This window comes from Musca domestica, unplaced genomic scaffold (assembly GCF_030504385.1).
Source record: "Musca domestica strain aabys unplaced genomic scaffold, Musca_domestica.polishedcontigs.V.1.1 273, whole genome shotgun sequence".
NCBI lineage: Eukaryota > Metazoa > Arthropoda > Insecta > Diptera > Muscidae > Musca > Musca domestica.
In genome coordinates this window covers 560,445-586,217 of record NW_026712289.1, presented here as the reverse complement: position 1 = coordinate 586,217, position 25,773 = coordinate 560,445, and the positions used below count along the sequence as shown (strand labels likewise).

Here is a 25,773-nt window from a genome sequence, read left to right as displayed (position 1 = left end):
GAATAAGTCACATTTGGCTGCTCTTCAAAATGTTTAAAATTCAAAATATCTTAACTTCCACTTAGCATGAGGGTATTTGATTTCGTTTTCTTGTTTGTGACCGCCAAAAAACAGAATGAAATAACCAAATTTTTGCCAGAATTCGAAACCGGTTCCGGCGGCAATCTAATAGGCAAGAATATTGCTAAATTATACACACACGCACAAAAAAAACAAATCTGCATTTAACAAAATATGGCTAATGAAGACGACGTGTGTTGTGGATATCAGTGACATAATAGAATAAAAGTGAAACTGGAATACAAAAACAAAAAAAAAAAAAAGAGACAAATACAAAATAACATTTGTTAAAAAATTAAATACTGATGTTTTTATTTTTTTGTTTGTTTGGAATAATACTTTTGGCAAAAGCTAAACCAAAGGTTTGAATTGCTTTTAAATCGTTTCGTATTCAGATGCGTGTACGGTACACACGACGACGAACCGTCCTGTAACGGTAACCATCGTCGGCTAACTCTGTGCCAAAATCGGCAACAGGGGGAGCTATGGAGTTGCTAATATCGGCAAAGGCAACCTGGGATACGCCGCCACCGAAACCACCTCCAAAGGAGTTTCCCACCGGGGGAGGAATGTAAGTGTTTGTGGGTGCGGAATATGTTTGAAAGACCGGTGCAGGTGCTGGGCCAGGAGGAATATAACTGCTGGAGGGAACTGAAACGGAAGCTTCTGGAGGAATGTAAGCATTTGAAGGAGCCCCACCAAAACCACCACCAAATGTCTGGCCAAAACTTCCACTACTCTGTGAGTTACCGAAACCACCTCCCCTGCAATGGGACCAAATGAGGGTGCTTGATAATTGTAACCCAGTTCCGAGACATCTGCCATTGCAGCAGAGCACAAAGCCAGACATAAAATCGCGTATTTCTAAAAAAGAGAAATTGAAAATTATTTACATTTCAATATTAAAAATTGAATCCTGCCACTTACCATTGTTAATGTCGTAAGAATCTCGGTTTTTGTTTCAGGTGTAATGCCAACACATAACTGATTCAGACTCCAAAGATGTAGTTCACTTTTATACTTTTGCCGTTGATGGCTATGGTCGGTCGATCGTTCGGTGACAATGTCATAAATTGATTAACACAAAATTAACGGAAATTATATTTTCAATAAAAATCCGCGCTAACTTATCTCAAAATGTGTAGCATTTCAACGTTTGTCATTGATCAATCAGATATCAAAATATTTCTGCATCCTTCACAGATTGCAATGCAATGCTTGTATGGGTTGATAGATATTTCGAAACATCTGTCAGATACAGTGGAACCTTTTTTTTGGTGAACTATGACTATTTCGAAAATCTTTTTCATTTAAAACAACCAGTTCTACTGACACCTTGGCTTAAAGTTCCATAATCTGAGCTGATTCATTACAAAACGTGTTTTTGACCACACATCAACCTCAGGCGTCGTTAATGAGGGCAGTTAATTAAAATCGTTTTAGAGGCCTATCTCATTTGACCAATAACAATATATTTCACAGCCAATAAATTAACTTGGTCTTCTGATTTGAATTTTAAGAAGTCGGTTCGGTTGTTGCTTTAATATTCAACGTCAAAGATTGGACAAGTTTAACGTTCTTTTACGAACGTCTTGGTTGTTATATGGATTTCCGTAAACTTTGTGGATGGGCAAATATAATAAATCAAATATATTTTAAACAAGTTTAAATGTTTCAGTCAGTGTACCGACTGTGATATACCCTCAGCATTGGGTCATATATTTATGTATGTCTTTTTTTGGTAACCATAAATATGAGACCTATATTTTTTACAAGATCTAATATTCTTTTTTTTTTAATAATGACTAGGGACATATGCAGGATGAGGACCCGAACTCCTCCGGAATGGTTATTTTTCTGATATTTTATAATTTGCTGGGCAAAAATTAGAAATTATTATATCAGTTGACATATTGACAAGTTCCGTAATAAAGGAAAAAATATTGCCATGTGCATTGTTTGATCAATATCGGATAGTTATTTTACACATTATGGAAGTTATTTTAATAAAATATGTTGAGCCTTTATGGGAGGAATGGACCGATATATTGGTTGCTATAATTTTTAAAAATTCTCACCATTTATGGGGGTGGTACCAGAGTGAGTGGTCCGCCATATCAAATATTCACACTGGCTCTTGTGTTGGTAGAAATACTAGGGTGTCTGAAATTTTAAGATATTTGGACTTTTATTTAACATGTTACCCTTTGTGTGGAAGCTGTCCGAAGGGGTGAATCGATATCGACAATTTTCCTACCGAATGTTACCACATTTGAATGGAGTCAGATACTCCCTTACCTCTCTATGAGACATTGATTATACCCTACAACACTATGTGTTGGGGTATTATAAGTTAGGTTGGGCCAAAATTATGTAACACCTCGAAATATTCGTTTCCCACATAGGAAAGTAAATATGGATCTTCCTATCTCGCCGAGCTGAGTCGATCTAGCTATGTATGTCCGTCCGTCTGCCCGTCTGTCTGCAAATTTGTAATCACGCTACAGTCGCAATTATGACACGAACCTCACGAAATTGAAAATGGAGGTGGGGTTAGGATCAAATAGAAGTCTACTGATTTTGGAGATGATGGCTCTCCAATTGAAATTATAGATCAATCGAAGCGGAAATTAGCTTGGGGCTAAAGCATAGGGCTGAGCAGAAGGCATCCAATTTTGATAGTAATCGGGTAATTTTTAGTGGGTGAAATAGACCACAACATTTGTGTTAAATAAAAGTCAAATTTTTCATTAAACCGCGAATATTTTTAATTCTGACGAAATCACAAATAGACGAACAGGACAATTCTGACCATTACGTAGATGCCGATAGTAAATATATAGGATATATATAGCGAAATAAATTTTTACAAGGGCAGGGTTAGGCTCAGAAGGGCTAGGCCTATTATTTTTAAAGATGTCCGCAATATATTCAGGGGTTGAAATGGACCAACAACTAAAAATGTTCCCGTTATAAAGGTCACAAATAGAAACTAAAGGACATAAAATCTCGTACATAGTTAGACTTTAGGACAGCGGGTAGAATGGACCACTAAATTTGTGAGAAAAAATACAAACATTACTTACAGGGGAAATCCAAAATACACAAAAGGTGAACTTTTGGCGATGGTGTTAAGTCCTGTTGGAATGTCCAAGGTCTGCGGCCAAAATGTTGGCGTGCCCAAGGCTTTAATACACCCTCCAGAATATTTTTGCGATAATATTCGGATTTTTTTTGATGCCATGGTCGATTAATACAAGCGGAGAGCGACCATCGGCTGTTATTGCGGCCCACACCATCACCATGGCCGGCGCTTGAGTTTTGGTGGCCAACCGAAGGTGCACATTTTCAAGTGTCCTCTTTGTCACGATCATTTTGTTTGTTTACAAACTGCTGGACAACGAATGTTTTCTCATCGGAGACGGAGAAAACCAAATTCGGCAAAGTGAAGCAACTCTTTAGCTCCTTTGAGTATATTTTCTTTCTGTTGCGGTGTAATTTCTTGCACTTTTTGGAATTTCAATGGCTTTACCCCGAGCTCATTTTTCAACATTTGCTGAGTGTAATATTGTGATATGTTCATCTCACGAGCCATGCGATGCGGGTTTCGATCAAGTCGCTTCTTTACTTCTCGAACCATTTCTGCTGATGTTGCTGTTTTCCTCCGTCCACTTTCTTGACATCGGGCTACGCTACCAGTATCACGTTAACGAGCGATGGTACGAGACACAAAAGATTTATTCACAATTAAATGCTGGAGTGCTCTATCGATATCCAGGTTTGGTTTTCCAGCCAAATATACCACGCTACCACGCTTGAATTCCATCGCGAATAACTTTTTTTCTGGAAAATTCTCACCAAAATGCTTTTGTGCGCTTGTAAACAATATAATGAGCTGTCACTGGAATAATTTTAACAACTGTCGGACGAGTGTCTTAGAAATGGCAGCAGTCTGAATTTGGTTGCAGTTTTTTCATCTCACCCTGTATATTTAAATAATCGAACATTGGCAAAACCGACTGATATTTTTATCTTGTTGGTATAAGATTTTGTAAGACGATTCTTGTTTAAACACGAAGTTTGGGTACGCTATAACGAGTCAAGTATATATAGTACAAAATTGGCACATGGTAATATATTTTTCAGATTTAGGTCAGATGCAAACATGAAGAATATTATTCCATTGTTTCTTATACCACCTCACCAATTAGATCAAAATATTCCTTATGAAGATGTTATGTATGAATCCATTCCTTCTGTTACCTTTTCCATAATGAGAGATTTGTCTCCAGTTATCAAACTTCGCACACTGCATCAACTTCTATCTAATAGAGAACTTCAATATAAAAAATATCCCATGTCGATCCAGGTACGTTATAGAGTTCGTCCGTCAGTTCTGTATCCCAATCAGGACTCCTTCGTTTTATAGGAAAATTGTAATTTTTGTATCATTGTTACCCCTGGGGGAGTAAGAAAATGATGTGCAATATCCTCTACACTATTAATCGCCTTCTTCGGCCTGGTTATGCAGGAAACAAATACACAAACTCCGTTGGATATGAAATAGGTATTTATGTAATAGTAGCAACGAATGACTCTACAACCCCATTTTTAAACCACACTTATTGAAAATATGTACTCCGAACCTTGAGGTCCCATAATTTGGCATAGTTCTAATACAACATTTACAATTTCAAATTAGTTCCCGTATTAACTGATAAGATCTTAGTGGAGATAAAATCTTCTTGCAGTACATCTTCAGGTTATGTCCATGATTTGTCACGATTTGTCGTCGGTGTATATATAATAACATTTAACGAAACACTCAAACAATTAAAACTAAATAACAACATTTATTTAAAAACAAAAATCAAGAAATAACAATTTCAGCACTTCTGCAAAAGAAATGCCTAATTAACTAAAAGAATCTAATATTTAATAACGTTGACGGTAGACACGACGACGATTGGTTTGTAGCGGTAACCATCTTCGGCCAACTCAGCGGTGGGAATGGGTGCAGATTCGGCGGCAGGGGGAACGTAAGTGTTGACGGGGGCAGAAGCGGCGGCTGGTGGAATATATGAATTTACAGGGGCACTGGCAGCTGGTGGAACATAGCTACTCTCAGGGGCAGAGGCTGCAGGAGAATATAACTGTTGACTGGTGCCGAAGCAGCTGGAGGAATATAACTATTCACAGGTACTGAACTGCTATAGCCACCTTCATTGGCATAATCTCCATGAACTTCGGTTGCAGCTGGAGCTTGATATCCATAATCGCTCAATTCAGAGACATCAGCCATAACGGCGCCCAACAAGGCCAAAGAGACAATAAGGAATTTCTGCAAAGGGACAAATCAAATTAGTTGCAATAATGATTTGTGTGAATATTTTCGATTTTTTTTACCATTTTCTAGATTTGTATTTGCTGAACTGTGTTATCGAAGAAATAACTGATGTTTTGTGAGAATTCGCGCCGTTTATATATCTTGATTTACGAGATATTATTTTCGATTCAAAATTTCTGTTTTAAAGATGACCTCTCAATACGATTACTTATTTGTTTGCGACATTCTTTGCCAATTGGCCAAACCATTCACTTGATTTACATAACATGACAGCTGTTATGAATGGGAGTATTAGCGTGCAGGTCATTCCAAATCATGGTAAAACTCTTCACGTTGTTATGTATCTTAGTAGAGTTGGAGGCAAACATTTGCAGTTCGAAAAGACACAACAAACAGAAAATGATGAGTTTGAACCTTCGTATACCATAGAGGTATTCTTTTTGATAGGAGACCTTCTATAACTTCGAAAGACCTTGTAGTGATAAATCCTATACAATCAGATAAAAAAAAACTTATTCAGGCATTTATTGATGCAAGGTTCAGAATTGGACCTGGAGTAAATTGATGTTGAAAATGGCTCTTTATCTATAGGCCTTCTAAAGTTTTTAGCCCTCTACGCGATTTCTATGCATAAAACACAATCTTAAGGTTTGCTTTACACAAAACACTTTCTTAAGGTCCTTTCTATAGAGTAGACCTCGTAAAGGCAACAAAAACTTTCCAGTAGTGTTATATATCCGAAACATCTGTTAAAGGTCTTCTATATGGCAAGATTTCTGAAAGTTGTCTATACAAAAAAGATATGTTTAAGCCTGAGACGCTCTAAATATCTTCTATCTCTTTTAAAAAGTATTTTATAAGCCAAAGAAGAACGCTAAGATGCCTCTCTAGAGGGGTTCTAAGAAAAAGACTTTCTGAAGAAGAAGAAGAAGCATCGACACAGAAACCCTTTAATACCTTTTTAAGGAAAACCAATTTTTTGTATACACAAAAGGGTTTCAAAGGTATTCAATTCAGAGTAAAGAGTCTGGAATAGAGGTATTTTTAAGATCTTCTATACAGAAAATACTTCTGAAGGTGGTTTAATACAGATGCGACTTTTTAAACGACTTCGATACGGAAAAGGCCGTCTAAAGTTGTTCTGTACAGGAAGACCTCCAACACAGAAAAAATCTTCCAAAGAAGTTTTGTAGAATACAAGTATCCGCTACTTCGACAGTGAAAAGTCCACCTTAAAATTTTAGATTCGTTCCACCAGTTCATTTTAGTATTTAAAAATTACAATTCTTCAGTATTTCTTGGACAAAATTTCCAAATAAACTTCATACACCGTACTCCTATTTGTTTTCATTTTGGAAGATGATAATTGAAAAATAATTAAATTTTGCACAAAAAAAAGTCTGCAAAAAACATTTGTTGAAGTTTATGGAAAAGCATATTAGTAAGTCCATTGCACCATGATTCCACGTCCGATTTTTTTGGACAAAACTATTTCAACGTATTTTCATAATGGAAAATTTCCACCTGCATATCTAAATTCTAAAAACCAGAAGTGACCTTAATATCATATTTCGGGATTCAATTTCTATCTATTGGCTCACTTTTTGTACAGTTATACTACAAATGTTCAATACCACCTCAACTGTGACCTCGACATCAATTTCAGAATTCCCTCAATACTCAACGGCACATTTTGTGGCTTTTTGTAGTTTTAATACATCCAAAACAATCTCCATATCTCAACCTCAGATACCAACAGTGACCTAAATATTAAATTTAATGATTTAAGTTCTGTAATTTTCCCCATTATTAAGTTTAAAATCATTTAATATCTTATAGTATGCTCTTCCCAAAACCAGCTGCTTCTCTCAACTACAGTTTCCAACAATCACATCCACATCTATCTCCTACACTCAATACCAAATTTTGGACTATTTCGTAAGTTTCGCACTACTATTGTACCCATTTCCAATGCCACCCTCCATATCTTAACCACAGACACCAATAGTGATATCTATATCTAATTTCAGGATTTCCGCTCTATTCCTTCAACAATGCCAAATTATTACTGTTTAGTACTTTTCGTATAATTATAGTACACATTTGCAAAACCAGCTCTTTCTCTCAACCACAGACACCAACTGTGACATCTATATCTTTGTGCATTTGTTTGTAACAGACAAAAGGAAACGAGATAGACCCATAGTTCCTTTTGATGATCTGCATAGAATCACATTCTGAGTCGATTTATGCATGGCCGTCCGTCCGTCTGTCCATGTATTTTTGTAAACAAAATACTGTTCGCATTTATTGGCCTATCCAGATGAAATTTTGCACAAATCATTTGTTTGGCCCAAGGACAAACCCTATTGAAATTGGAGATAATCGGTAAAAATTTAGATGTAGCTCCCATATATATCTTCGTCCGATTTGCCTTTTATTGTGCACCAAACGTCTAACATCAGCCCCAATGGAATGCAATTTGCACATACAACCAAATTAGGCCTGAAAATAAGTATGCCAAATTTGATCGAAATCGGTTCAGATATAGCTATAGCTCCCATATATTGTTCATCCGATTTGCTATTTTTGTCCTCCACAGCCGTAATATGCACTCTGTAACAACAATATTTGGGGAAATATATGAAATACAGCTCAGAAATACATTTGCTAAATTTTATGGAGATTGGTTCAGATTTGGATATAGCTCCCATATATAACTTCGTCCGATTTGCCTTTATTGTGCACCAAACGTCTAATATTTGCCCAAATTGGATGAAATTTGGCACTTACGACCGAATTGAGTCTAGAAGCTAGTATGCCAAATTTGGTGAAGATCAGTTCAGATATTCCTATAGCTCCCATATATACTGTTCATCCGATTTTGTTATATTTGTTACCCACAGTCGTAATATGCACTAAGTAACAACGATATTCAGGAAAATATATCGAATACAGCTCAGAAATATCTTTGTCAAATCTTATCGAGATCGGTTCCGATTTGGATATAGCTCCCATATATATTTTTATCCGATTTCAAATTAATTGTGCACCAAATATTTATTATATTTAGTCCTTTGAACTTTAAATTATAATTATAATCATAACGTGTATGGTTGAATTCTCCCATTAAAACTTTTAATTGTTATGCGGAGCTCTACTAATTTAGCAAAGTGGTGTAGGGTATCATAAAGTCGGCCCCGCCCGACTTTAAGACTTTCTTTACTGGTTTCTCATTGGGGGCGATTCTGTCCTCTGCGAACAAGAATAATTAAATTACTTTTTTTTTAATTCTTAAATACATTTGAAACCTTCAAGTCCTTTTAATCGTTATATAAAGGAGCTGTATGATGGACCTATATTGTAATCATTTTGTCTTTGAACTAATATATACTTCAGCATGATCCAATATAGCATATTTTCAATATCAACCCAATTCCAATCTACAAATAACTGCAATATAGGCCCACTTTTTGACCTTCTGGGAATAACTATGTTTTTTTTTTATTTATCAGAAATTTTCAGTCAATCGAATTCATGTCGATTTTGTTTTTCTATGGCTTCGGATTTTTTTTTTTTTTTTTGAAACAAAAAAAATATATCTATTAAGTTATTGATACGGTTTCCACACGAATTCAAATATGAAGCGATCTGGAAAAAATTTATATCAAATATTTCTAGACTGTGTCTGATGTCTTTTATCGAATATCATTATTACGGACGCAAATTCCTGCTTTGGGTGACCTTAATATCAAATCGGTTAAAAAACATATATGGGAGCTGTGGCTATATCTGAACCGATTTTCACTCCTTCTGCACAAAATTTGATCTGAAGTATATTGTGCACCAAATATGTAATATCAGCCGAGGAGGATGAGTTGTGGCACATATAATTCATCCTCCTCGGCTGGCATTACATATATGGTGCACAATATACTTGAGATCGAAGATATATATGGAAGCTATATCTAAATCTGGTCCGATTGTTACCAATTCCAATGTTGTCGTAAAATATACGGGCAAAAGGACGAATATGTATGTATATATCGACTCAGAATGTGATTCTATGGAAATACTTAAAAGAAACTAGGGATATATTTCGTTTCGTTTTGTATGATACAAAATAAATGCACAAGCACATGATATTATGTCCTGTGTGACATAAGGTAAGAGAGTTAAGTATACAAGCATCCTACATTTAATACCAAAATGTCAAACCTTTTGGCCCCTCTTTACAGCCTCTCCTTCTCGGGAGAAAAACAAGTCCGATATATCCTAATGTATGACTATATTTTATGAAAATCTAATTATCCCACAGAAACTCAAAAACTTTTCATAAAATCATAACATTTATTACAAAAACTCAACAACTTCGTTCAAATATCACAGTCCACAATTGACTTCAATATTTACAACTCTAATTTAGACACGTTTACGGTAGACACGGTGGCGGTGGGTCTTGTAACGGTAACCGTCTTGAGCCAATTCAACAGTTGGTTCAGGGGCTGAGGCAGCAGCGGGTGGGATATAAGTGTTGACGGGTTCAGATGCAGCTACAGGGGGGACATAGGTGTTGACGGGTTCCGAGGCGGCTACGGGAGGAACATAAGTGTTGACAGGTTCCGAAGCAGCTGGAGGAATGTAGGTGTTAACAGGAGCTGAAGGAGCTGGGGCATGATAATCATAACCACCCGACAATTCGGAGACATCAGCCATAACGGCGGCAACCAAGGCCAAGGCGACAATGAAGAATTTCTAAGGAAATTTGCGAAAAATAACATTTTTTTTAAATCCTTTTTTTAATATTTTCAAATTAGCTTACCATTTTGTTAATGGTTATTTGGGGGATGTTGCTTGTAAAACTCTTAAAGAATTTGTGTTGCCCCTCAATGCCCACCAATTGCCTATTTATAGAACAAATTCTTATTTCATAAATTCACTTTTATTTTGGAAATGCAACAGCCATGGAAATTTGAAGTAGGAAATGATGAATGTGTTTTTGTTAGGCAAATTCAAAAATAGTAGGCAACTTTATAACTCAATATGCCATACTCGGTGACAATTCAAACCACAGGCCGGCCATTCATCTTAATTTGCCATAAAAATATTTCCTTGTTTTTTGCTTTGAACTTCATATTAGAGCACACTGGCTGGCTATTTGAGAACAAAAGCAGAAGTCATCAGTTTCATTTTCATTTAAATAAAGTGAATGGTATTTTTGTTAATAATCGGCCAAAAATGTATTGCGAACAACGAACTTATAGACTTATACAAACATTGATGCTTCTTAAAGACTTATATGGTTGCTAAATATTATTGTGGTAGAAAATTCAATTTTGTATAAAAACATCAAGTATTTGCCAAAATATCATCACAATTACTTCAGTAGTTATCGAAAATACACCAATCTTCAAAATGGTAATATTGCATCAAAATTTTATTTAGAATCCCAATTTTATGTTTGGTTTTTGATTTTTTAGAAATTCTTCATTGTTGCCTTGGCTTTGGTTGCCGCCGTTACGGCCGATGTCTCCGAGTTGTCGAGTGGCTATGACTATCACGCCCCTGCTCCTTCGGCTCCAGTCAATACTTATATCCCACCGGCAGCTGCTTCAGAACCTGTCAACACCTATGTTCCTCCCGTAGCTGCTTCGGAACCCGTCAACACCTATGTTCCCCCCGTAGCTGCCTCTGAACCCGTTAACACTTATATCCCTCCCGCAGCTGCCTCGGCCCCTGAACCAACTGTTGAATTGGCTCAAGACGGTTACCGTTACAAGACCCACCGTCATCGTGTCTACCGTAAACGTGTCTAAGCCAAGTTTGAACAATTTTTGTTGTTTTTGTTGGTATTAAATAAATGTTATTGTTTTTGAAAAAAAAAACTTATTTCGTAAGTTTTCCAATATGAGAGCCTATAGGTTAGCTTTTTAAAATTTCTGAAATATTTCGAATATTATAGCACTTAATAAATGATCAGCTCCTGTTTTTGGTTATTGCAAGGGTCTTGGTAAGATTTTCCTATTGATTTGATGGAAAATTATTATTTTGGAGTTTTGCTTTTTTCACTCAGTACCAATAACTCCACTAAAAATTTGTCCAACCAAATCGGTTTTAATAATATTAAATACCATTTGTCAAAATATTTTCACACCAAAAAAATTATCAAATCTTGGAAATATGATCAAGACCCTCAATATAAATGAAATCAGTATTATCTTCTTCCTTTGAAATTTATTGCGAAAAAGTGTAGTACGGGCAAGAATCGACTGGAAAATATTACCAAGACCTTTGCAATAACCAAAATCAGTTTTATAATTATATAACAGCTGTACCAATAGTTGGACCTATATTAATAATTTTTATACACTCCACCATACATATTATGGAGGGTATATTAAGTTCGTCATTTCGTTCGTAACACATCGAAACAATAATTTTAGACCTAACAAAGTATATATTCTTGATCAGAGTAAAATTCTAAAACGCAAATTCGTCCATCCGTTGGAATGTAAGTCTGTCCATCTGTTGTAATTACGCTAGAGTCAATATGAAACTAAAAATTTGAACAGATCTGTCTTTGTGGCCTGCCTACAGGTCAAGTTCGGTCCAAGATATCATATAGCCCCCACATAACGTTACCCCTGACATTTGGTATTTTGATAATTTTAGGAATTGGAATTTTCTGAAAAGCCTCACAAGAAGTTCTTTTTAAGAGAATTGTCTACAGGGTGAGATAAAAAAAACTGCAAGAAAGTCAAACGCCATAATTTTTACATTTTTTTCAATTTTATTGAAAAAAAAAAACAAAAAATGTCGAAAAAGCATCAATTTTAGAATAAGTTTAGATTTGTTCGAATTGGTCACCTTTGGCACGAATTACGCTCACACGCTGTCCGAATGTTGCTCTGCGCTATTTTGGCCCATTCCCAGGGAAACGCTTGCTTGAGGTGATCGACATTCCTTGTTTTTCAAAATACTCCAGACACAATAGTCCAACCGACCGGTATCCGGAGATTTTGGTGGCCATTTTTTTGTAACCATGGGTGGCGTGTGCTGAGTGCGATGGTGCTGAGTCCTGTTGGAATGTCCAAGGTCAGCGGCCAAAATGTTTGCGTGCCCAAGGCTTTAATACACCCTCCAGAATATTTTCGCGATAATATTCGGCATTTATTCTGATGCCACGGTCTATTAATACGAGCGGGGAGAGTGACCATCGGCTGCAATGGCGGCCCACACCATAACCATGGCGCGCGTTTAAGTTCTGGTGGCCAACCGAAGGTGCAGAAAGTGCACATTTTCAGCCAAATATAAAAAGTCATACTATCACGCTTGAAGCTTGAATTCCATCACGAATAACTTTCTTTCTAGAAAATTCTGAACAAAATGCTTTTGTATGCTTGTAAACTATATAAAGAGCTGTAACTGAAATAATTTTAACAGTTGTCGGACGAGTGGATTAGAAATGACAGCAGTCTGAAATTGGTTGCAGTTTTTTCATCTCACCCTGTATATCCGATATATCTACTATCGTAACGGTCAGAATTGACCTTTTGCGTGAATTTGTAATTCGCCGTTTAATGCAAAAATTGGACTTTTATTTAACAAATGTTATTGTCTATTTCAACCACTAAATATTATTCTATGACCATCCAAATTGGAAGGCTTCTACCCATCCCTAAGTTCTAGCCCCATGTTAACTTCCGCGTTGATTGGTTTATAATTGCGACCTGTAGAGCAACTGCAAAGTCAGAAAATTTTTCAGTTTTTGGTCTATTTCAACCCGTAAATATAATGCTATAATCTCAAAAAACAATGTGGCTCCATTCTGACCCTATCCCGACCTCCATTTTCAATTTCGTGAGGATCGGGTCATAATTGCGACCTGTAGCTTGATTACAAATTAACATGGATAGACGGACGGACGGACATTCATAGCTAGATCGACTCATGTCGAGGAGATAGGAAGATCCATATATATTTTCCTATGTGGAACACCAATATTTCGAGGTGTTACATAATTTTTGGTCCAATCAAACTTATAATAAACCCAACACATAGTATTGTAGGGTATAAACAAATTTAATTAAAGTTTTTTTTTTTTAAAAATATAACATTTATTAACGACTCAACAAAACACTGTCAAAAAATACCAAACTCTTTGATTTAGAAACGTTTACGGTAGACAACACGACGGTGGGTCTTGTAACGATAACCATCATCGGCCAATTCAACAGTTGGTTGAGGAGCCGAGGCAGCTGCGGGTGGGATATAAGTGTTGACAGGTTCAGAGGCAGCTACAGGGGGTACATAAGTGTTGACGGGTTCCGAAGCAGCCACGGGAGGAACATAAGTGTTGACGGGCTCCGAAGCAGCTGGTGGGATATAGGTGTTGACTGGAGCCGAAGGAGCTGGGGCGTGATAATCATAACCCGATGACAATTCGGAGACATCAGCCATAACGGCGGCAACCAAAGCCAAGGCAACAATGAAGAATTTCTAAAGGTATAAGGGAGAAATTAGAAAATATTTATTTCAAGATATTTTTTTCCTCATGGGATTTCCATGAAAAAAATTATTATTTTGTGAGTATTTTATAATTGGCTTACCATTTTAGACAATTTTAATTATTTTTGGAGAACTGCTTAAAGAACACTTTAAGTTCTGAACACAGAAATTATGACGTGGAGTTTCTTCCACACTGTGTCTATTTATATGAATGCATCGCCTTCTTTAGTCCTAAAATAATGCACAATTTTTCTGATTACTTGAAATGGAAATGCAAATGTGTATTTTCTTAAAAATGATTAATGCCTGGCTTGCTGTCTGGGTTATTTTTATTAGGGGCTTTTAATAAGCCATACTAGGCAAATACGCACAACACAACAAAAGGTGATTATGTGGATTAATAAAATGCCGATTTTTAAGTTTCCAAAATAGTTTCTTGTTTTCTAAATGAGCCACTGCAATTTGTCATCTAAACAAAAAAAACTAGCCAAACATCTTTAGTTTCGTTTTTTGATTTGAATAAAGTGAAAGGCTACTCTGTGAAATAGCATTTCCGACTTATTCTAAGCCAACATTGAAATGTCTATTTTTGGCCACAACTATTAGTTGAGTGAACTTAGAACAATTTTTTTTTTAATTTTTGGGGAAAAAGTAATTTTTCTATAAAAACTTAGGCAGATTTTGAAAAATATTATCAAACTTACTTTGGTAGTTATTCAATAAACATCAAAAAATTCCAAAATGGTAAGAATAAAGGAAAAAAATCAATATTTATGGCTAGAATTTAAGCAATTCGCCTTCTTTTGTAGAAATTCTTCATTGTTGCCTTGGCTTTGGTTGCCGCCGTTATGGCTGATGTCTCCGAATTGTCGTCGGGTTATGACTATCATGCCCCAGCTCCTTCGGCTCCTGTTAACACCTATATTCCTCCAGCTGCTTCGGAGCCCGTCAACACTTATGTTCCTCCAGTAGCTGCCTCGGAACCCGTCAACACCTATGTTCCTCCTGTAGCTGCCTCTGAACCCGTCAACACTTACATCCCACCCGCAGCTGCCTCGGCTCCTCAACCAACTGTTGAATTGGCCGATGATGGTTATCGTTACAAGACCCACCGTCGTGTTGTCTACCGTAAACGTTTCTAAATCGCAGATTTTGGTATTTTTTGATAGTGTGTTGTTGACTCTTTAATAAATGTTATATTTGTATAGAAAAAATTGATTGGATTTTTCATAAATTCCGATATATAATTTTCCAGCAAAATGTGAGAATCAATAACAGGATACTGGGATTTTCCCCCTCTAGAGTTCATAATGTTCTAGAAAAAATACACATCTCATGTAAATCGAGGGAAGACTTAGGTCAGGTGCCAAAAAGGTAAATATCGATTCATTTATTCTAGTACATACCCCACAAAGCGTCAAAAGTTCTGCAATAACACTGATCAAATGCGGCGAATTTTCTCCAAACACTACACATCCCCGCAAAGTTTTTTTCAAACTTCATATATTTCAATATTTCTGTCAATACTAAATCCGCTGTGAAAATGAGAAATTTTGAAAATTTTAAATAAGTATAAAGAGAATACCTACCGAATACATGCTTCTATCCGAACTTAGGGCGTTGGAGTGTTTGAATCAGACTAATATCGGCAACTATCTTCATTTTAATGAAATATTAGTAAACATTTTTAAATATGTAAAGTATTCCTGATTTTCTTTAAATTTCGTATTATGGGAAATTTCGACGGAACCAGATTTTCAGACTTTTAATGCTTTACATATTATTCCAGCATATCCTTTTTTCGGAGCGAATAATTGAAAAATGTTTACGTTTTATACCAAAAACCACTGACATCAACATCAAATTTTAAGAATTCCAGCTCTTTACCTTCACTCAATATCAACATTAGTATCTTGTACTTTTCAAGCAATTATGCTATTCATTTCCAAAATCACCTCCATTTCCAATTCATATACCAACAGTGGCATCAATATCAAATTTAAGGATACCGGATATATCCCTTCACCCGATACCAAATTTAGTACCACATAGTACTTTACTTTTACTACCCATTTCCAGAAACACCTCAACATCTTAACCGCCGCCACCAACAGTGACATATATATATACAGTTTCGGGGTTTCAGCTCTATTCCTTCACTCAATACCAATTTTAGTACTTTTTGTACAAATATAGGACGATCTTCCTATTCCAAAATCCAAAGTATTCCAAATTTAGTACCATTTAGTACAGTTCGCATACACATGCCAAAACCAACTTCATATATCAAAATTTACTTTCCAACTTTGATTCTCATAACAATTTAAATATTTTTAGACCTATCCGTTCTCATAATACGAAATGGTACAATTTTAGATGTTTATAACCATTTTAGAACTTGTCGTAACCTTAAAGTTCGAATTTCCGTAGGTGCATGTAACAGGGTGAGATGAAAAAACTGCAACCAACTTCAGACTGGTGTCATTTCTAAGCCATTCGTCCGACAGCTGTTAAAATTATTCCAGTGACAGCTCATTATATTGTTTACAAGCGTGCAAAAGCATTTTGGTGAGAATTTTCCAGAAAAAAGGGTATTCGTGATGAAATTCAAGCGCGATGATGTGATTTCTTTATATTTGGCTGGAAAACCACTAGTGGTTATCGTTAGAGCACTCCAGCATTTAAATGTGAATAAATCTATTGTGTCTGATACCATCACTCGTTAACGTGTGATGTGGACGTAAGAAAACAGCAACATCAGCAGAAATGGTTCGAAAAGTAAAGAAGTCGCATTGGCCGAAAAATGACTCGTGAGCTGAACATATCGTAATATTCCATTCGGCAAATATTGAAAAATGAGCTCGGGGTAAAGTCATTGAAATTACAAAAAGTGTAGGAACTTACACCGCAACAGAAAGAAAATAGACTCAAAAGAGCTAAAGAGTTGCTTCGCTTGGCTGAAAGTGGTGAAGTGCAGAATTTGGTTTTCTCCGTCTCCGATGAGAAAATATTCGTTGTCCAGCAGTTTGTAAACAAAAGTATTTGCTTGTCAAAGAGGCCGCATTTTGGCCGCCGACCTTGGACATTCCAACAGGACTCAGCACCATCGCAATCAGCACGCGCTACTCAAGAATGGTTACAAAATGAGGTTCCTCGCTTCATTTCCAGCGCACAATGGCCATCAAAATTTCCGGATACCAATCCGTTGGACTATTGTGTCTGGAGTATTTTGGAAAGCAAGGTTGGCACTAAAAATACCAAAGTGTCGATCACCTCAAGCAAGCGCTTCGCCGGGAATGAGCCAAAATACCGCAGAGGAACATTCGGGTAGCGTGTGACGGTTTCATTGGCCGTTTGAAGGCCATAATTCGTGTCAAAGATGACCAATTCGAACACATCTAAACTTATTTTAAAATTTGATGCTATTTCCGACATTTTTTGCTTTCATTCAATAAAAATTTAAAAATGTTAAAAATATAATAATAATATGTCGTTTGACTTTGTTGCAACTTTTTATCTCACCCTGCACTTATCTTTCTTCTTGATTTCCATACCAAATTTCCAATTTTTTAGCTCTATTAAGAACTTTTCCTAAATTTAAAGTTCGAATTTTCAAAGGCCTTTGGTACGTCTATCCTGCATCCCTAGTTTAAGAATTCTAACTAATTTAGTTTGTCCAACACAAAGTATTAAATTTTTGGTACATTTTAGTACTATCCGTATGCTTTAAAATAATACCAAATGGTACCATTTTAGAAATTCTGAACATTTTTTGGACTAGTTTAAGTCATCGGCAGGCTTCTTCTTAGAAGACATAGATGAATATATACTTCATTCCCTTCGCAATACATTAAAATGTGGGTCGTAGATTTTGATATATTGCGAATGGAATTATATATATATATATATATATATATATATATATATATATATATATATATATATATATATATATATATATATATATATATATATATATATATATAATATCTCCTCCATTTCATGGTGGAGAGTGTAAAAAATATCTATACTTTCGCCTATATATGAAATATGGGCTATATTTAATTTTCAATTCTTAAATTCTCCTCAACATTCAATTTAAATTAAAAGACTTTACAAATACATACACACTAACATTTATTCAAAAAAACAAAAACAACAAACATATCTCATTTTCACTTAGAAACGTTTACGATAGACACGATGACGGTGAGTCTTGTAACGGTAGCCGTCTTGAGCCAATTCAACAGTTGGTTCAGGAGCCGATGCAGCTGCGGGTGGGATATAAGTATTAACGGGTTCAGAGGCAGCTACGGGGGGAATATAGGTGTTGACGGGTTCCGAAGCAGCTGCGGGAGGTACATAAGTGTTGACAGGTTCCGAGGCAGCCACTGGTGGGATATAAGTATTGACTGGCTCAGAAGCTGCTGGAGGGATGTAGGTATTGACTGGAGCCGAAGGAGCTGGAGCATGATAATCATAACCGCCCGACAACTCGGAGACATCAGCTATGACGGCGGCAACCAAAGCCAAGGCAACAAGGAAGAATTTCTAAAAGAAAACCGATTTTTGGTTAAATATCTATTTAATGAAATGATTACGAAAAGCTTACCATTTTTAGGTTTAATGTGTTTTGGATAACAACTGAAGTAATTGTGATGCTATTCCGCAAGAATACTTGAAGTTTTTATACAAATTTCAATTTTGTTTGAACATAACTCTAACTAAACTTACATCCATAGAAATTGTCTAAAAATATCAACATCATATTGTCAGTTTTCAATTTGTTTGAAATTGGATTAAAACAAAAATACCATTCACTTGATTTAAATAAAAAAACGAAACGAAACAAAACTGAAAATTGTTTGCCCCAATGCAGTGGCTTTGACAAGCATAAAATCCAAACGAGGAAATAAATATTTCTATGGCATTTTTAATGACCGCCGAATATTTTATTTATTTATTAAATTATAAAGTTGCCTATGGCTAACTTTATTTTAAAATTTATAGATATATTGATAACTAATAACAAAAGACATTAATCAATTCCTAGTTGTACCTCAAAAATGCATTTACCAAATTTAGTTATTAAAATAAATGTAAAACCGTTCTATAAATAGACAAAGTGCAACTCAAACATTATATCACAAATTCTTCAAGAGTCTTAGAAACAACAACCTAAAAACCGCATCTCAAAATGGTACGTCATAGAGGCAAACATTCAGCAAAGGATATTAAATCTCATTTGTCCCTTAATCCCCTAGAAATTCTTCATTGTTGCTTTGGCTTTGGTTGCCGCCGTCATGGCTGATGTCTCCGAATTATCGGGTGGTTATGACTATCATGCCCCAGCTCCTTCGGCTCCAGTCAACACCTATATTCCCCCCGCAGCTTCTGAGCCCGTCAACACTTATATTCCACCTGTAGCTGCTTCGGAGCCTGTCAACACCTACATTCCTCCCGTAGCCGCCTCTGAGCCAGTCAACACCTATATTCCTCCTGTAGCTGCTTCGGAACCTGTCAATACTTATATCCCTCCCGCAGCTGCCTCTGCCCCAGAGCCAACTGTTGAATTGGCTCAAGATGGTTATCGTTACAAGACCCACCGTCATCGTGTCTACCGTCAACGTTTCTAAAGCAAAGCTGATGTAGCTCTTTTGTTGTTGTTATAATAAATGTTATTAATATATGAACAGATTGTTGAAAAAAGTTAATCGGTCGATAAAGAATAATTTTTTGAAGATGTAAATGCTGCATAGAAAATACCATAGCGGAGGGCGAAGATTAAGACAATCTATTAATAACGTTATCTGATTCCTTCAGAAGGATAATATTAGAAATCGGATCTTTGCAATGATAACAATTAAAAAACAGAATAAAAAAGTCAAAAGTCGGGCGGAGCCGACTATATGATACCCTACACCACTATTCATGTTTAGTAGAGCTCCCGTAACAAATAATTTATTTGAAGTAGATCATACCACCTATCAACATTTGGCTTTAGAGCTGTTACAGTTTGGTTTCAGAGGAAACTAATATATGGGAGGCATATCCAATTTTGAATCGATTTTCACTAAATTTAACGGAGACATTTTTATCTTTTACACCTAATAACATTGCTATAGAGTAGATGATATCACTTCGAGAAGGATAATATTAAAAATATATATCGAAGCCCAGTTCCACCAACTGGAAACGTACGTCCAGAAATTCACTCAATTTCGGCTGATACGAACTATTATATGCACAATAAACCTGAAATCGGCTTAAGGATATATATGGGAGCTAAATCCAAATTTTAGTCGTTCTCGATAAAATTTGGCATGGGTATTTCCGAGCTTTATAAGATATCTTGTACAAAATATCATTGTTGTCGAATGCATATTACGGATTTGAGGGACTTAAACGCCAAATCGGATGAAACATATATATGGGAGCTATAGACCGATTTTCTCCGAATTAGGTCAAATAGACCAAAATTCAAGACTATTGGACTGATGTTGGCCATTTGGTGCACAAATAAACCGAAATCAGTTGAAGATATATATGGGACTTATATCCAAATCTGAACCGATCTTGATAAAATTTGGCAGAGGTATTTCTGGGCTGTATCTGATAACTGGTACCAAATATCATTCATGTGGAGTGCATATTAACACCCCGAATCGGATTAAACATATATATGGGAGATAAAGCTATATCTTAACCGATTTTCACCAAATTTGATATATTTACCTCTAGACTGAGTTTGGTCGGATGTGCCAAAAATCAGACCATTTGGGCTGATATTGGTCATTAAGTGCACAATAAACGTGAAATCGGTTTCAGATATATAAAAACTATATATAAATTTGAACCGATTCTCACAAATTTCAATAGGGTTCGTCCTTCTGCCAAAAATATTGTTACTTTTATGTATCAAATCGATATTCAGCAATATATGAATTAAATATTATCGACTTTTATTTTACGACCATGAAATTAACCTAAAGCTACATGGCTCCAGATATATCATTTGTTACGCCCAAAACATGCCTCATCGAAATAAAGGTTTGAAACCCTAGGTCTCTTTGGACCAAGTCCGTTTCAAGACATTTAAGTTGAACTATGGATGTCCATCCATTCGTCTGTCTGTATGGCTGGTGCGCACAATTACTCTCGAAGGGGGTATCCGATTTGATCCAAACCTGAAACTTAGATCGAGTTTGGAGATGGGCAATATAGGTTTACTCCTTTTGGTACCTCAGGTACCCTATAAAAGGTCAACATTTTAGAGAAAGTATTATCCGATTTTGTTCCAACAACATTTCGAATAGCCATGAATCTCATTAAACGCGAAATGAGAATTGTTTTTTTTTTAAATTTTCCACACCCCAATATTTCTACTTAAGCTAGATATGTTGTGAAGTTGGTGTCATCCCCACAAAGGGTTAAAATTTCGAATAATTATAACTCTTAAAAAATGTGGGCTAAGAGCCCGATTAACTTCATATTTCGAACATTTCAATATTTTCACTAACACTAGATTTGATATTAAGAACGGATTCCTTCTAGCACTTCCCATACAACGGATCAAAACTTGGAATAACCATTGGGAAAATCGGTTATCGTAGTAAAAACTTTTACATTCTTGCAGTTCTGGAACAGACTAAATGATTGAATAAAATAACTCTATGAGCCTAAAAAGAAAAATTTCAAAAAATAGGTAGAGATACATATGTCTTATGTTTATACCCTACACCACAAGGTGGTCAGGGTATTATGTCTTTGTGCATTTGTTTGTAACAGGCAAAAGGAAACTAGATAGACCCATAGTTCCTTTTAATGATCTGCATAGAATCGCTTTCTGAGTCGATTTATGGACTCTGTCTGTCTGTCTGTCTGTTCGTCCGTCTGTCCCTCCGTCCGTCTGTCGATGTATTTTTGTAAACAAAGTACAGTTCGCATTTATTGCCCTATCCAGATGAAATTTTGCGCAGATCATTTGTTTGGCCAAAGGGCGAACCCTAATCGGTCAAAATTTAGATCTAGCTCCCATATATATATTCGTCCGATTTGCCTTTTATTGTGCACCAAACGTGTAATATCAGCCCGAATATATGGAATTTTTCACATATAACCAAATTAGGCCTGAAAAAAAGTATGCCAAATTTGATCGAAAGCCCAGCCCAGAAATACATTTGCTAAATTTTATCGAGATCAGTTCAGATTTGGATATATCTCCCATATATAACTTCGTCCGATTTCTCTTTTATTGTGCACCAAACGTCTAAATGGGATGAAAATTGGCACTTACAACCGAATTGAGTCTAGAAGCTAGTATGTCAAATTTGGTGAAGATCGGTTCAGATATAGCTATAGCTCCCATATATACTGTTCATCCGATTTGTTATATTTGTTACACACAACCGTAATATGCACTCCGTAACAACGATGTTCAGGGAAATATATCAAATACAGCTCAGAAATACCTTTGCTAAATTTTATCGAGATCGGTTCAGATTTGGATATAGCCCCCATATATATTTTTATCCGATTTCAAATTAATTGTGCACCAAATGGGCAATACAAGTCCGAATTTAAAAGATACAAATTCTTCGACATATTTAGTCCTTTGAACCGTAAATAATAATTATAATCATAGCGTGTATGATTGAATTCTCACATAAAAACTTTTAATTATTATGCTCAGCTCCACTAAATTAACAAAGTGGTGTAGGGTATCATAAAGTCGGCCCGCCCGACTTTTAGACTTTTTTTACTTATTTTCTTTTGTTGCACGTACAAAGTTATTTTAAACTTTTTTTGAGAGAAGATGTGTTCCTTAAACTTTAATTTTTTCACATTTTATTGCAGTTTAATAGATGCGCAAACTATTTTGCTCGCGAAATAATTCGTTTCCGTTTGTTTTAATTTTTTTCTGTGGCCCATCTTGAAGGTTTTTAAGGTAACTCCAGGATTTGGGTGTTTTAATAATATTTGTAAGGCGTATAAATCGAATAGGCTATTATGTGTGCAAGCAACGGTAATGATCCTAAATCATTTTCCACATTTTTTTGAAAATTATTTTCCATGGGATTCTTAAAATAAATTTCCCGAATGTAGTTTCAGTTTTTTGTTTTCCCACAGCTTTTGTTTTCAAATCAAACAAAAAATAATTTTCTTTTAGATTCTATTATTTATTTTTATTCTTAATTTACTTAAAAAAGTAAGTAAATGAATCTCAACTAAAACGTTTCCCAGTTTAGAAACGTTTGCGGATCACACGACGACGGACAGTTTTGTAACGGTAGCCATCATCGCCGAAAGAGGCAGAGGCAACGGGAGCAGAAGCGGCTGGAGCCAAATAGCTGTTAGAGGGAGCAGAGGCAGCTGGAGCCAAATAGCTGTTAGAGGGAACGGAGGCGGCGGTAGAGTAGCTTTCGCTGTAGGCTGGAGCAGGGGCGTGGTATACTGGGGCTGGGGCAGAGGCAGCTGGGGGAATGTAAGTGTTGACTGGGGCAGTAGCAGCTGGGGCGTGGTATACGGGAGCTGGAGCTGGGGCATGGTATACTGGAGCAGGGGCAGAGGCAGCTGGAGGAATGTAGGTGTTGACAGGGGCGGAAGGAGCTGGGGCGTGGTACTCTGGCACGGGCACAGAGGCAGCTGGGGGAATGTAAGTGTTTACGGGAGCGGAAGGAGCTGGAGCATGGTAGTCATAGCCAGAAGACAATTCAGAGACGTCAGCCATAACACCGGCGACCAAAGCCAAAGTCAAGATGAAGAATTTCTAAAATCCACAAAAAACCCAACATTAGTTTTCATTCAAACCCTAAAACACCTACTCTTTTGGATAGCTTACCATTTTGATAGATTTTGTTTTGTTTGTTTCTTTGCTCCTCTTAGAACTGCAGATGAAACTGTTGTGATGAACTACGCCTTGCATTGACTATTTATATGGACGAAATTCTACCACTTTTTTTTGGAACCAGAAATTCTAGGTTGACCGAAACGCACCATAATCCGATGCTCATGTTATAGTTTATGTTTATGCATGCATAATATTGAAGATTTATGCTTGTTTCGAAATTTCATGTGTGTCTGTGTGCGTGTGTGCCGAATGTTATGCATTCTTATGCTTTTAATGCTTGTGGGCAGGCAATCAGGGCGTCGTAGCCGCCTAGTCTGGTGAAATGCTAAATTTATTAATTAATGTTTCAATAAGAAGCTGTTATGGTGACATTTATTCTAAATTTAATTATTCTACTTTCTATGTTTGGTGCGAATTCATTTAGTTTTAGTTTAATAACTGCGGAGTTTTTCATATTTGGGGTGTTTTAGTTTTTGAAAATTTTAATTTGATTATCAAATTGCAATTAAATTTTCGAATATTTTAGTTAATTCAAAACGGTTAGAAATAAAGAGCATATTAGGGGATTTTCTTCAACATGCTAAATAAGAAATAGTGGATGACATTAAAATTAAAAACAAATAAAATTTCTTTTCAAATGATATTGAATTTAGCCCAATTTTTAGATCAGACTTCAAAAATTCCAAGGCCCAAAAATATGCAGTGGGTGCGTCTATGTTCAACATTTTTCATTTTCATTTGAATGAAAAAATGTGGTTACATTGATGGGTGTTGAAAGGGGTTTTTTAAAAAGACAAAACAAAAAAAAAAACATGTAATGCCTCATTGCAGCCCAAATTAAAAAATAAATGTTCAAAATACGTTCAAATCAAATAATTGGACAATTCTGTAAATTGTTACAAAACTTTAGATAAAGATGTTAATTTTTAAACTTGTAAATTTAAATCAAAAACAAGTTAAAAAGCATCAGTCGGTGTTTCCTACAGATGCCAAAGTTCCATTATTTAAATATATTTTTACTTGTGTTATGACTATTCAAATTGTTGACCCTCTATGGAGTAGGTTCCGATATTGCCCATTTCGTATCGGACCTAAATAAATGTGATATAAATATTATGACGTGCCATGTTTGGACTATCCTTCAATTTATATGAGATTTGTGACAATTTTAGAAAATTTAAAAATGGACAGATATGGTCGACTGAAGTATTCAATTTTCATACTTCATTTAATAGATAAAAATATTGGTGTGGTCCAAGTTTCAAGAAATTTGAACATTTATATCCAATTTTATGACAGGATGTATGAAATAATAAGGGAACCGGATGCTAATTTCGGATTTTATAGTCATTTTGACCATTTTGTGGGAGAGGTACCAGAAGAAATGATCCTATCTCTACCATCTTTATAACAGATCTTGTGTTGGTAGAAATATTGAGATGTGCAACGTCTAAATGGAATCGGATATTAATATCGCGTTTTATGAGCTTCATAGATATTTAAACTTTTGACCCTTTTGAGGGAGGTACCAGAAGGAGTAGACCGATATATCTTATCTTCAAAAAAGATCTTGTGTTAGTAGAAATATTGAGATGTACAGGGTGAAATAAAAAAAAAAAAATGCAACAAAGTCAAAAGCCATAATTTTTACATTCGTTTTTTAAATATTATTGAATGAAAGCAAAAATGTCGGAAATAGCATCAAATTTTAGAAAAAGTTTAGATTTGTTCGAATTTGTCACCTATGGCACAAATTATGGCCTTCAAACGGCCAAATAAAACCGTCACACGCTGTCCGAATGTTGCTCTGCGATATTTTGGCCCATTTCCGGCGAAGCGCTTGCTTGAGGTGATCGACAAATACTCCGGAGATTTTGGTGGCCATTGTGCGCTAGAAATGAGGCGATGAACATCATTTTGTAACAATTCTTGTGTTTTGTAACGTTCTTCTGTTGGAATGTCCAAGGTCTGCGGCCAAAATGTTTGCGTGCCTAAGGCTTTAATACAG

The 25,773-nt window shown here is 35.9% G+C and overlaps 5 protein-coding genes across 5 annotated transcripts; 2 read left to right on the top strand and 3 right to left on the bottom strand.

Annotated features, from left to right (window-relative positions):
* Positions 1-370: 370 nt before the first annotated feature.
* On the bottom strand, positions 371-14,353 carry LOC109614440 (uncharacterized). The gene is made up of 7 exons (XM_059124286.1): positions 14,017-14,353; positions 13,582-13,906; positions 10,230-10,342; positions 9,836-10,162; positions 5,251-5,401; positions 5,045-5,197; positions 371-924 (listed from the first exon to the last, which is right to left on the bottom strand). Exons 1-7 carry the CDS (start codon positions 14,017-14,019, stop codon positions 452-454), a joined length of 1,545 nt encoding a protein of 514 aa, XP_058980269.1. The 5' UTR covers positions 14,020-14,353; the 3' UTR covers positions 371-451.
* Positions 14,354-14,572: 219 nt separating this feature from the next.
* LOC109614439 (uncharacterized) lies at positions 14,573-15,123 on the top strand. Its single transcript, XM_059124281.1, has 2 exons — positions 14,573-14,659; positions 14,725-15,123. The coding sequence occupies exons 1-2, from the start codon at positions 14,657-14,659 to the stop codon at positions 15,055-15,057; spliced, it is 336 nt and encodes a 111-aa protein (XP_058980264.1). The 5' UTR covers positions 14,573-14,656; the 3' UTR covers positions 15,058-15,123.
* Positions 15,124-18,035: 2,912 nt separating this feature from the next.
* Positions 18,036-18,691, bottom strand: LOC109614435 (cuticle protein 16.5-like). The gene is made up of 2 exons (XM_020039902.2): positions 18,528-18,691; positions 18,036-18,466 (listed from the first exon to the last, which is right to left on the bottom strand). Exons 1-2 carry the CDS (start codon positions 18,528-18,530, stop codon positions 18,095-18,097), a joined length of 375 nt encoding a protein of 124 aa, XP_019895461.1. The 5' UTR covers positions 18,531-18,691; the 3' UTR covers positions 18,036-18,094.
* A 290-nt stretch (positions 18,692-18,981) lies between these two features.
* On the top strand, positions 18,982-19,551 carry LOC131803193 (uncharacterized). The gene is made up of 2 exons (XM_059124285.1): positions 18,982-19,014; positions 19,180-19,551. The coding sequence occupies exons 1-2, from the start codon at positions 18,982-18,984 to the stop codon at positions 19,549-19,551; spliced, it is 405 nt and encodes a 134-aa protein (XP_058980268.1).
* A 3,593-nt stretch (positions 19,552-23,144) lies between these two features.
* LOC131803190 (uncharacterized) lies at positions 23,145-24,042 on the bottom strand. The gene is made up of 2 exons (XM_059124280.1): positions 23,757-24,042; positions 23,145-23,684 (listed from the first exon to the last, which is right to left on the bottom strand). The coding sequence occupies exons 1-2, from the start codon at positions 23,838-23,840 to the stop codon at positions 23,160-23,162; spliced, it is 609 nt and encodes a 202-aa protein (XP_058980263.1). The 5' UTR covers positions 23,841-24,042; the 3' UTR covers positions 23,145-23,159.
* Between the last annotated feature and the right edge of the window lie 1,731 nt (positions 24,043-25,773).